The following is a 13,923-nucleotide window of genomic DNA, read 5'->3' as shown; positions in this document are numbered from 1 at the left end:
ACAATGCATCCATAAATTACGTTACAATATAACGGGAGCGCTCGTGTTTTAGTACAGTGCGGCTGCAATGATGCAGCGTGGTCCAAAGCGTGGTTTTCCCAATAGCACAACATTTTTTGCATCATGTTTAAAATTTTACTTCAAAGGCGGCCCATTTGTGTTTTAACGATCAACATTTATGTGGATCAAAATGGATTTGGCATGAATAATTTATATGACCAAAGTTTAACGTAGTTTACCTACTGTCAAGCCTTACCATGCCCCAGAGAAGAGTGTTGTTTTTGCCACAGTGCACAAAGGGAATAATCAATAACCTTCAAATTGTCAACACTACTAAAAATCCACACATATTTATTGGCAAAAATCCATAGATTTAACTTATGATGTATATCAGCGCACACATAACCATTCTCCACCCCGACCAACCATTTCTTCAATTTTCTTCAAAATTCTTCATTTAGATCTTTAAAGGTTTTCATATCAACCGTCGATAGCGATCGATGCCATTTCATCAAACACGGAAAATTGTTATCGTTCTTTTCCAAAATATCGATACCAATTGATACCGCCAAAAGATATATTTTTTCACACTTCTACTTTATCGACCTGTCAAAATTATCAACAAAAACAAACAAAAAATGGTTCTTCAGAGGTTCATTTTTACATTTTTTCCATTTATTTGCTTAATCGGGAATCGAACCTGAAGTGATGATATTATAAATTTGCCCAGAGAACTTAACCACTAGCCCACAAAGAAGTGATGACTGTAAGTAGCTAAATTGCATTAGCATTCTAAGCCTTGAAATTTTTATTCGAATATCACTTGCATATAGAGGAATTATTTCTCACTTTACCATTTTCATTTTATTTACTTAAATGCAAACATATAAAACGACTACTGCGGGTAATTTGTTCATAAATTGGATCTATATTATGGCTTTTACAATTGAAACCCGAATGTCGTTCCATTCAACATTCATTCTAATCATTTTTCAGAAAATTTCTAAATCTTCTGGGATATAAACAAACCGCAAAATGTCCATCGATGTTTTGGTATCCAACGATATGAATCGATGAACTAAAAAGTGATGAAGGTGCAGAGATGTTTAACAGTAAAATTCGAAGTCAAAATGTATCATAACTTTGAGATGGTACTTCATCAGAAATCTGATAACATTTCATGAATATTTATATCGTTATTGCAATTTATTTAGTGGTAAAGATGTAGCGATGCTCATATTCGAAATACTTTGTCGAAGTATATCATTGCTTTGATATCATACTTTACATGAACTGTGATAACGATTCATTAAGATTTATATCTTTTTTGTGAATAATTTAGTGTAAAGAAATACCGATAAAATCATTTAATTTTAGATAAATAACTTTGAAGGAGTTTGACGAATGGTTAGCCGGGACGCGAACTACTAATAAAATATATTATATCCAAATAAACTTTATGTGTGGCAAGATGTGTGGTCTCGAATTATTGTAAACGTACACGGCTAGGTGGACACGGTTGGTTAGAGTAGCCGTTCCACCAAGTGTTCGATAAAGTAGTCGCTAGAGTATTCGCTGTTGGTTTGAGCGAGACAAAGTAAACGTCAAAAAATTTCCAACCAGCAATCTGAGTGAAAGAGAGAATATTTATTTACCGGCAACCACGTGCTTTTTGGCATTTGCATTTTTGGCGGACAAAAGAATGAGCACGTGTTCCAGTAGGTGAGGGGCAGTTAGATGTATATGATATTTATTACCTGATCGTGAGATATAAAATGTTTAATACTTGCCCCAAAAACCACAAAAAAAAATTTCATAAAGTTCTGCGACTGTAATATTGAAAAATTGATTTCATTTGACTAAAATAAATATTGATTTACATTTTTAAAAACACATTTTCATGTAGCTTTGAAGATATACACATTTTTAGATGAATTTGATGCCATATGCTGTTGAAAACGGGTTTGTTTACAATTTGCGACATACGTCGTTTTGAAAAAGTACCCGAGAAATATTCGTAATCATTAAATTAAGTTTTATAAGACATTTACATTGCCGTTCCCCTCGATTTTTTGCGCTTACTCTGAATAGCCGTGAAAGTAATCGGGAAAATCTTGATATCGAGTAAATCCACAATAGCAATTATTTAATTTGTTTAATTTAATGTGTGGTTCTATATCGATTATATTAGGGTGGAGCTATTGCAAAAATTTATAACGGCGACACATATATCTTATAAAAATTCTGGTAAAATTATAATTCAGTAAAAATAATATTTTTGTGTTTAAGACATTTAAAGGCAAATTTTGGGCTGTGCAACATTTCAGAACGAATGAACCATCAGCCCAAAACGTCAGCCCCATATATTAACTGTCAAAGGTTGAATAAAGTGCCCTGCGGTGTTTTGTTAGTGCGTTCGAATCCGTACGTTAAACAAGACCGAAAATGTCGAGGAAGCATTTTTTATCTATTTTTCAATTTCAAATAAAACAATGTTCTTTTCGATTTTTGAGTCTAAAGAAAAACTGACACGTTTAGAATGATTACCTTCATCGTTCCCTGAAAGAAAATCGAATATAGATTCTTCATTTTAGGACCCAATTGGAGAAAGAACTTGCTCTAAATACTGTATTTATTTTTAATAGAAATATAGACGACGCTTATCGGTTTGTCTTCAGTTAGGGCGCTTTTTAGTCGAGGGTTCGCTATAGTTTGGGGCTACCGGCTACCAAACATTAAAATGACTTTTCATTTTCACTTTTCCCGGCACTAAGACGGACTAAGACATTTTGGTGTGCAAATTTTTCCTTTGTTCAATGCAGAAAGTGAACTACTTTAACGCTGTTGGTGTCGTGACTACTCATAAATGATTATAGATGCCTTTAAACATTGCCAAAAATATCTATACATGATATATGTGTCACCGTTATAGATTTTTGCAATAGCTCCACCCTAATATAATCGGGTAAAATACCCAATAGTGGACTCCTAGTAGCGGAATTTTGCTCTTCCTGTCATAAAGAGTAGAAATTTTCAAGATATTAATTCTTATTTATTTATTATCAGATTAAGGCCGGAGTGGCCTCCCGAATAAAAAATACGGTAGAATAACAATACAATTTATTGTAACACTACTATTAATGTAGATCCAGTTGAAAACCGAACTGAGCTCTCGCGACAATCGCATTTTCTCCCATTTCCGAATGTCGCGACTGCATCGCGAGTGGTGCGCAAGATGGCGCACGGCTATGGCATAGATGCGCACTATTCGCGATGCAGTTGCGACATCCGGAAATGGGAGAAAATGCGATTGTCGCGAGAGCTCAGTTCGGTTTTCAACTGGATCGACAATAATAACATTAAATTGGCAATAGATTATATTGTAAATGAAACCATAGAAATACATTAGAATGCATTGTTATGAACCATTTACTCAAATGTAAATGAAGTTTTCGCAATAGAATGTACGGGTTGTTAAGTATCGTAACTATACAAAATCTGAGATTTTTCCATACATTTTTTTCGTCACACAATAGAGTGTATGGTTAATATATTGTTGAAATATCCGAACAAAACTGTTCAAAATACAATGGATTGTATTGTATTTGTATAGTAAAACAATTCAATTTTTAATTTCTCAGTTGTGACAGCTTTACTGTTCAACAATGCAATTTAAAAGGAAAAAATGCATATTTGGCGCTATGGGGCAAATATTGTTATATAGTTTATATGCAATGTAAAGAAACGTTTAAAAAGTTATCAATGTATGAAACTTATGTACGAAAACGTTTCAAAAACAGTTGCAAGTATAGTTACATTTGAGAAATATGTTGATGTATTGTATCCTCAGTGTTGATACAATCTGTGCAACCATCAAGAAACAATGTATCCTATTGTATACCGTACATTGTATGGTAATTCAATTGTTTACACTATTGAACCAATAGTACATTTTTATCCGGGCTGTGCTACACATAAAAGTCTTTTCCATTCAGCTCGGTCCATGGCTGCACTTCGCCAACCACGCAGTCTGTCCAAGCCCAAGTCCTGGTGTTAGGTGGGACGCTAAACAGCCCTGACACGACGGCCCTCCGACGAGACAGGAGGTTTGCGCAGGCCCCAATAAGCCGCCTTTAAAAACAACTATTACGAACGACATAGAAGATATTAATTCAGCTTGATATCTAATAACAAGTTCTGCATCTCCTCTTCACGATACAAACATAACATGCTCAAATACACGACGTTTTTCGTTGAAATTATTGCCTGATTTTCTCAAAATTACACGCGGCGAACCCTTCATGAAAGGTACCGCCGCGCTTTCTGCACCCCGTTTACTTGATTCTTATGGGTGAATAGCATTGCGGCGTATCGTTTGGCGCGGCCGTACCTTTCGACAGTCATTCGCCGCGTGAAGTTTTGTGCAAGTACCCATTTGGGAACACTACAAACGCCGCGCAGTGTATCATATCCAGAAAATCTGACAATAACATTTTCAAGTCTGACTGAGTTCGCCCCTGGGGGTCCATAATAGGGAATTGCTTCCCTATAGTCTCGACACTTCATTTGATTTTCATGTTCCATTTCGGAACGTTCTTCTTTCCTATTATGGACCCCCCAAAATATTCCTATAGTGGACACTCTCGTGTTTATTTTTTATAGAATTGTAAAAAATCATCTAATTTTACTTTCCATAGCATTTCCAATGCATGTAATCAAGTCATAGGACCGCATTGGACTGTAAGGTAGATTCTCCCGATGGAATGTCATAACAATTGTGCTGTAATAATGAGAAAATCGCTAAGGGTCCACTGTTGGTTGGGGGTCCACTATTGGGCACTTTACCCTAGAACCAGAGTTGCCACATTTAAATCTGTATTTTTTCTTAAGAAAATCTTCATATCTGTATCTCAAGTCAAAAATTCTGTATTTAAAATCTGTATCCATATAAATCCAATCAAAATGGTTTTTGGACAAGCTTGGTTTTTAAATACGTATATTAGATAATTTGTGGATAAAATCTGTCGAGAGTCCGTCTTTAACTATTGTAGCCACTTTAGTGGACCAACTCAGTCACACTAAACCTACTGAGCAGAACTACTGTTTCTGGATATGTGAATAAAGGCTAGATCTGATTCTCTTTTATTATTGCTTGAGCTTTTTCTGAGACCACTTTATTCAAATATAGTCTGAACATTTTACGGAGCATAATCTGGTTTCAAAATCGTTGATTGGCATAAACTGTTAATAAAAATTAATACTGGCCAGAGCCAATATGTTCTGTCTTTTCAAAATTAAATTTTGCTAATATGATAATGGTCTGTAATAAGATCAGTCTGACGAAGAAATCAATTTTATAAGCCTTAAATCTGTTTGAAAACAGGTATTTATTAATAGCAAATTATTTATATACTTTTTATTATAGTTTTCGGTACTGTACTCTTCAAGAAACCTGTAAAATCTGTAATTTTGCTAAAAATCTGTATATCTGTATATACAGATTCTTGGTTACCGCTCTACCCTAAAAATCTGTAAAATACAGAATAATCTGTATATGTGGCAACCCTGCCTAGAACTACACATAAATTAAATTATTGCTGATTCGAGACCACACATAAAGTTTATTTGTACATATATTCTATTAGTAGTTTGCGTGGAGAATGGTTATGTGTGCGCTGATATACATCATAAGTTAAATCTATAGATTTTTGCCAATAAAAATGTGTGAATTTTTGGTACTGAAGAAAAAGCACCCAAACAAAATGATTGGGATTCTCCATGTACATTAGTCCACCGTTCGAGTCGTTCGAGTTGGGTCCCTTGTTTTGTACTAAAACATAAACTTCGTTTGACAGCAACGGTGAGTGCTTTTGAGTTCTCCTCGTTCCGTTACGTTTTATTCGTGTGTGTTGCTTCTCGTCGTTCGATTCAGTTTCTTTTCAGAGTTCGTGTCGAGTAGATGGTTTGGAAGGAAAGTCTCGCGACCGTCTGGTTTGATTGTGCGTAGGAATTACTTCCTCTAACAGCTTGTGGCAACAGTGAAGAAAAAAGTGAATTTGCGGTTCAAAAATACCTCAAAAACAAAATTCTACTAGTTGCGGTGGTGTTGTTTAGTGATTTGATCGATTTCCATCCGATTTGCAATGACGCAGCAGCTGTGAATGATAATTTTCCGAGGTGGAAAAGGCTTTGTGCAAATTTGTGGTGTCCCCCCTTGCGACCGTGTAGGAGAGTGAAGGGTGCTTGGGGCGGTCAGAAGAGTGCGAAGATTTCGGTTCTGTGATTTTTCCATTGTTTTCGTTTTTCCGTCCGAGCGGAGCTGTTCTCCCGAGTTGGAAATTATTTACAACGCGAGAAATGTCGCCCAGCTGGAAAGGATTTATTGCCGTCACAGTTCTGGCGCTAGCGGTGTTTAGACTGGTAAGTTGTTCGCCCTTTTCATCGATTGAATTACGGCAATTTCGTTTCCGCTCCTGGCTTTGTCCGTACACCCTTCGTAATCCTGGGGATGCGCTAGACGGTAATCGCAATGGTGCCAGATTTTTCAAATTTATTTCTAAAACTTTTTCACTTTTGATGTAATTTTTTTGATCAACGGTAGCCTGCCAATTGTAAAACTTTAGAACAGGTCAAATTAGGTTCTTAACAATGTAAATTTTATAAAACTGCAAACTGGTAAATTTATTCTTCCTATGAAAAGTTCCTTTTTTGACCACTAATTTTTTTGGCATAAAACTCGTTATTCCCCTGGAAAACAGTTTCGAATAGAGATTCATCAAGAATACTTACTAATATTTAGTTCCGAGATAAATTACTAATTAATATTTTCCAATTAAAATAGTTCTAAAGTGTACTAAGATTTATTCTTCAGGAGAAGCATAATTTCGAAATTTCACTATTTCCACTGATTGTGTGGGACAAGAACTTCAGGAAGCAAATTAACAAACAACCCGAATTGAAACTATCATACGTACAATATTTCAAAATGTTCGACTTTGGTAACTTGATGAAAATCTTAGGTTTATTGTAGAGCTTCGTAATGAAGTGATACTTATTGCGACCTCAACTGTAAGGTCGTCTTCAGTGTCTCGTACTTGACTCGACTTCAAGTAATAAACTCGTTTTATGACAGTGAAAACATTCCACAAAAAAGAGCTAGGATTTTCTTTTAAATTTTAAACTAATTTCTGTTATTCAATTGGATTTTGATAGTAATACATCACTGATCAGATGTGAAGAAATCGGCCCTACGGCTACGAAAGCAAACGTGAAAACGTTCCAAAATCAAACATTTAGCGAAAATGGATTTGTACCGCTCGACTCGGCTCTTAACAGTTCCGATGTTGTTTGACACTCTTTGGTAGGAAAGCTTGTTTTATTGTGTTTCCACCAACATGCTGAACAATCAAGCGGAAGTATTCCAAGTCAGGACGCATCAGCTTTCGTAGAAAATGGAAAGCAAGAAATTAGTCAATACATGTACATTAGTATTACCAAGAGAAATAACTGCACTTTTTATTCTATACTTTTATGTTTTGCATCATTTTGTTTCGTAATCATAATTTGATTTGTCTATCTCAGGACAAATTTCATCAATTAAGTTTAACTCTTAATCGGTGGTTTCCCTTACGATTAAACTGGGCTTTACGCGTAAGCGAAGGTGAATAAATCGGTTTTTGCGGTGATTGATAAGAAATGAGATGGAACAGTCAGAGACATAATTGGAAAGGCTTATTTATTATAGAAATATAGCTATACGTTGATAAAACTTGAATAACATTCGACAAAACTTGCCCAAGTTTCGTAGAACATGAAAACTGTAAAACGACATATTTGTCCTATGTTTTCTGAGCAGAGCAGAGCAAGATTACTTTTGACTGATATCGAATCATTTTTCATCGATGTATTGGAATTGCTAGGTAGTACCAGCCACTTTTAATGACCGGTTGATTTTTGAATTTTTGAACTGTCACTTTTAAGTATAATTCTTACAGCAGTGTCGTCGCGTAACCTCACTTTTTACCTGTGCACTGACCCAAAAAATGAAAATTTTGATATTTTGACAGCAAAAATGGAAAATAAAATTATCAGAGTCGTTTAAACTAATCAACATTTAGTTATTCAATGCATTTCCGCAGAACAATTTCTTAAATTTAAGTCCAGTGCACAGGTAAATTGAGGTTAGGGAAACGCCAATGCCTTACAGTATTGGACAAAACTTATGCAACATAAACTTAAAACAAAAATCTCTACAAAACATATATTTCAGTCCATCGTCAGCAATTATCGTCACCTTACATGAGCAATAATTTGTCAAATTACAATCCACTGACAGAAAAACATTTCTTGACAAGCTTAATTTTTTGTTGGTCAAAACAAATTTATCTCTACGATTTTTCGAGCGTGAAGTTAAGTAAAGTTTTTGATATCAAAGTTACAAATGTGTTATTTTAAAAACAAGAGTGCAATAAATCAGAGAGGTGGCAAGCCAAGTTCCGCCACTCCTGGACAGGGTCTTCGATATATTTTTATTTAATTGCTTTATTATACTAGTGATTTTTTAACTTATTTATAAAGTTCATCACTTAGGCGCTTCGATAGCTAAGTGTGTAAAAATGATCCTTAAAAGTCATTTTGAAGAATACATAGGGAATTTGTTTGTTTCGAATTGAACAATTAGAAAACGAGTTGTTGCAGTAGTGTGGTTGTTCTTCCTGAGTCCAGCAAAGAAGCAATAGAAACACTTCTGTTTGCTCAATTTCTTATTGGTTGGAGTATTCAGAAATGGTGAACAGTTCTGTCCAGTGATGAATGGAAGTTCGACATCATTGGAAATGACTGAAACCCCATGAGCAAACACCGATTAGAAAATGTTAGGATCTGCGCCACTGTCGACACAGGAATCGTTAATGATAGAATTAAAGGCGAAAGTATAGATTTGATAGGTCCGTCAGGATACGGCAGGCATGGAGAATGTTTTATAGAAGTTGATTTGAAAGCGAGCGGAGGGCAATATTTGTGATGGTATAAATCTCACGACCTTCCTTCTGTGGAAGCTGATATCTCTCCACTGGCAAAAGGGAGGTAATTTGATTTGCTCATATACTGACGCGTGCCAAAGGGTTTCTATCGACGAGTACTTTCTCTAAATTTCTAATATGACATCAGTATCTAGTCGATTCAAATTCACTGGTTCGGAGTGATTTAGCGTCAAGAGATCAGACGATTTACTCGGTAATCAACGATTCCGTAATCAACCGTTTGACCAGTATCCGGAGAGCCCTTTTCCTTTCCCTGAGCCGACGTTTTAATACAAATATTAGAACGTTGGCTCAGGGGGCACATTTCTCTCAATTTAGAAGATTTGTGCCATTGCCTTCGCTGTCTTTTTCATCATTTGCTTGACGAATAAGAAATAAAAGTAAAAGATAAGAACAGGAAATACAAATGGCAAGGAGCATGGAACAGGCTTCTGGGGAAGAAGCTCCAGCAGGGGACTTTTTAATACGCGAAACACCGAGTAGACTGTATAAGACATATTCACGGAAATAGTGATAGAAAGTTTGTGTGAATTATAAATAAATTAACTCGTTTTATGCATTAAACCAAAAACTTGTATGAATTCAAAGGTGAAAAGACAAAGTGAAGACGTTGAATATTCGATGGGCATTGTGATTTTTTTTCAGAGGGGGGACAACGGATTTTTTTCATATGGAGTTTGGCAAGTATGACAGTACCCTCTTATTTGGCGCATAAATTTATACTCCAATGTCAAAATGCTCATATACTATCATAAATTGTGGTGGTATTTGTAAAAATTTGTATTGTTTACCGTTTTTACAAGAGAGAGTGGTGTCGAAAGCACATATTAAATTAAAAATCGCAAGAACAAAAATACCCCAAATCCGTAAATATGTAGTGTTTTCACTTTATTCCTTACGCGAAATATGCAGATAAATAATTATGTTGGTAGAAGAAAATCTGTGCTGAGCAGAAACAGTTGTTTCTTGCATTATCCAAACTTTGTGCGTTTCAGAACATTATCACTCACTACAGTGTTTATTTTTCATAGACTATGGCTTGGTGTTAGTGCCGTCGGCATTCGCTCGATTGGTGGCAACAAAAATTTGACAGCTCAGCACCCGCCTGTTTTTTTTCCTTCACTGCCGCTAATCGCATATGTGCTCGACTTGCGGTTAGCGGCAGTTCAGGTCTATATAAACTGGTCAAACTTTAAACGAGGATGAGTATTTGGAATGCCGTCGCTCATCTAACAGCATACTGAATACAAGAGGTATTTCAAAAATGATGGCAACTGACCTAATTTTATTGGTCCAAGCTATTTCGCCAGTGCCGTCAAATTACAGACATACCCGGTGGCTATTCGGGCCATTGATCAACTCACTTCAGACTTAGGTGGTGTTTCTTGACACGACTAGGTCCAATCACTCCAAAGTTGCCAATTCACTCCAAATTTGAAAGTCCTTTAGTTCCTTCAAACTACAGACTAAGCAACTCTAGATTCGAAGTTTTCTTCATGAAAATTGATTTCCAAGGATTTTATGGCTACCTCTACATTGGAACATATGAATTAGGCTATATTAGGCTTCAGGAATTGAGGAATTCAAAAAAAAATTAGGTACACCACTTCAGGGCTGACAGTAGTCATTCTCGTCGTATGAAGGAATCGAAAATAATATAGTCTTCGTCATAACATTGGACAACGCAACACCTATGCGGTTTCTCGTGGCGCACGCCAACCACAATGATAGTTGCGCAATCGAAAGTAATAACGATTTTCGCAGGCACTTCTTCACCTGACTCTCGATGAAGACTTATTCAAAAGAACGTATGCGATTTTGTAAACAAATATCCAAACGTTGATTTCTCCAATCTGATAGCACTCCCACGCAAACCATCATCAAATATCATATCAATCAAATTGTAGGAAATCTGGAACTAAAAATATATCGAAACATTTATAACGCCTTTGTACGTTACTTCAAATTCAATTTTTTAAAGGTTTGAAAAAAATCTACGTGTGGCAAGAACAATGTATGAAATCGTCGTGCTTCGATGTCATCATGACGATTTGGTTGCACGACGAAAGCTAATGTCGTGCGCGTCAACGACGATGCGACGAGTAGCAGTGAAGAACACTACAACTCGTCGCTACTGTGCCATTTCGTATTCTGCACCACGCAGACAGTAGTTGATTAAAAACAATTAAATTTCCCTGCTTTTATCGCGCTTTTTGTTTTAAACATCTGCTAAAAAATAAGGAAGGTTTTGCCAAGGGCGCTTGGGGGCCACACTACGAGGCTGATTAGGACTACGAAAAAGGAATGTCAATGTTGAATTTCTGGTGGCTATCCAGCCGAAAATACGTTGTAGATTTTAAACGACCATCCTTCCAGAGTTGGCTATAGAGCTTGAGCTTGATTGGCTGTTCGTAGTTGCTACTCCATTATGACCAGATCAGCTGTTCTTGCACAGGGAATCAATAGTTGGTTTCTTGGGACTAGCACACATCTTCAATGTACAAGTCATTGACTTGCATTTTGACGTGGCAGGTGCCAGTATGACCTAACAAATGAGATCACCAGTACTAAGTACTTAGTACTGGTGATCTCATTTGTTAGGTCATACTGGCACCTGCTACGTCAGAATGCAAGTCAATGTAGGGAAGGGGGGAGGAAACGATGATGTAATCACTCGCCCACTGCAAGCCTAATATACCTCTGCACTTGCCACGAGTTCATGCGGAATTTGTTGGACTTTTTGGGTAGGGTTCGAGAGGCAGAGGTCCGTCTTGGTTAACGAGCTGCCAATGTGATAGAGATAGGAGAAAGCAACTGATGGAATTTTAATTGGATGTAGAAAATGAGCTTTATAGTTCATTTCCAATTCTAGCAGATTACTGCTAGAATATTCAAGTTGAAGGTATATAGGAATAGAAATGGAAACGATATGGAAGTCCATTTCCAGTTCTAGCGATTGCTAGAACATGAGAAATATAGAGAAAGATACAAAGTAGGAGAATGGAACGGATCTGGGATTAAACCCACGACCTTATGCGTATGAGGCTGAAGCAGTAGCAATATGACTACCAAGCCCGCTTATTCTTCCAGAGTTGGCTATAGAGTATATTTACTCAAGTTTTTTGCACCAAGGAGTGACAGTAAGGACCAGTACTGAATATGATTAAATTCATAAGACAGAGAGAAAAGTGGCGACCAAATGAAAGAATTGTGGGTTCTTTGATCAATTCTGCATGAAAATCAGTCATGAAAGGATGTTAAAAGAAAATAAAGTGGTAATAATCACAAAAATAGTGTCATGCTATTGTTTAGCCCATCGCCAAATCGTAGCCAAGATGTCCCGGGCACAAATTTTGTTTCATACTACTTTTCAATATGACAGCGGTCTATGTCTTTTTTTTTTTTTTTTTTTTTTTTTTAACTAATTTTATTTGCTAATTATCTAATACATGCATTCATCTCTTAAACTAGGTGTTCCGTGTTTTCTTAACACTATCATCCTTATTTGCTATGTTACGCTTTTAGTTATTATTAATACATTTGAATTGCCTCTGGCGGTTAGAATTTTTTCCTCTGGTTGAATTGAACCATGTAGGAATTACAATGTTTTCAACTTAAACTAAACTTAACCTATTTTATACTAAGGGTACAAGGAGTTAATCGTTGCAATAGAAGATTGCAACGATTTTTGTCTAAAATTAGAAATTATTTTGTTGGACATTTGTTGCAATGTCTCAATATTAGAAATTCTATGAAGTTCATTGGTATTATACCACGGAGGCAACTTCAGAATCATTTTCAAAATTTTATTTTGAATCCTCTGAAGTGCCTTCTTTCTGGTATTGCAGCAACTAGCCCATATTGGCACAGCATACAACATGGCAGGTCTAAAAATTTGTTTGTAAATCAAAAGTTTGTTCTTAAGACAAAGTTTTGATTTTCTGTTTATAAGTGGATATAGGCATTTAATATATTTGTTACATTTGGCTTGAAGGCCTTCAATGTGATTTTTAAAAGTTAATTTTTGATCTAGCAGAAGTCCTAAATATTTAGCTTCGCTAGACCAATTAATTGGAACCCCATTCATAGTGACAATATGTCTGCTAGAAGGTTTCAAATAAGAAGCTCTCGGCTTATGTGGGAAAATTATAAGCTGAGTTTTGGAAGCATTCGGGGAAATTTTCCATTTTGCAAGTAAGTGGAGAAAATATCCAAACTTTTTGCAATCTACTACAAATGATACGAAGGCTTCGCCCTTTGGCGGAAAGGCCCGTGACATCTGCAAACAGTCTGGTGGTAAATTAGGTAAGTCAGAAGAAAAATGTTATACAATATGGTCCCCAGTATGCTGCCTTGGGGACACCAGCCCTTACAGGTAATCTATCAGATTTAGTATTCTGATAGTTTACCTGCAGTGAGCGATCTGATAAATAATTTTGGATCAGTTTAATGATGTACAGAGGAAAATTAAAATTCATCAATTTTACAATCAAACCTTCATGCCAAACACTGTCAAATGCTTTCTCTATATCAAGAAGAGCAACTCCAGTCGAATATCCTTCAGATTTGTTGAGCCGAATTAAGTTCGTAACTCTTAATAACTGATGAGTGGTTGAATGCCCATGGCGAAAACCAAATTGCTCATCAGCAAAAATAGAATTGTCATTAATATGAACCATCATTCTATTTAAAATAATCTTTTCAAACAGTTTGCTTATTGAAGAAAGCAAACTGATTGGGCGATAACTAGAAGCCTCAGCTGGATTTTTGTCCGGCTTCAAAATTGGAACAACTTTGGCGTTTTCCATTTATCTGGAAAGTATGCCAATTGAAAACATTTGTTAAATAAATTAACCAAAAGGATAAAGAGCTCTCAGGAAGT

The 13,923-nt window shown here is 36.1% G+C and overlaps 1 protein-coding gene across 7 annotated transcripts in view; it reads left to right on the top strand.

Annotated features, from left to right (window-relative positions):
* Positions 1-5,929: 5,929 nt before the first annotated feature.
* Positions 5,930-13,923, top strand: part of LOC134213254 (NPC intracellular cholesterol transporter 1) — a 115,009-nt gene continuing 107,015 nt past the window's right edge. For 4 of the 7 annotated variants that reach the window (XM_062692086.1, XM_062692085.1, XM_062692082.1 and 1 more), the window contains exon 1: positions 5,931-6,420. In XM_062692086.1, coding sequence (XP_062548070.1) covers positions 6,358-6,420 — 63 coding nt within the window. In that variant the 5' untranslated portion in view covers positions 5,931-6,357. Of the gene's footprint in view, positions 6,421-13,923 lie in introns of all 7 variants that reach the window. The other 3 variants (XR_009979423.1, XM_062692083.1, XM_062692084.1) reach the window with 1 other exon arrangement.

Source organism: Armigeres subalbatus, chromosome 2, assembly GCF_024139115.2.
Source record: "Armigeres subalbatus isolate Guangzhou_Male chromosome 2, GZ_Asu_2, whole genome shotgun sequence".
Lineage (NCBI taxonomy): Eukaryota > Metazoa > Arthropoda > Insecta > Diptera > Culicidae > Armigeres > Armigeres subalbatus.
Note: the sequence above shows the minus strand (reverse complement) of the source record. Positions and strands in the feature narration are given on the sequence as shown.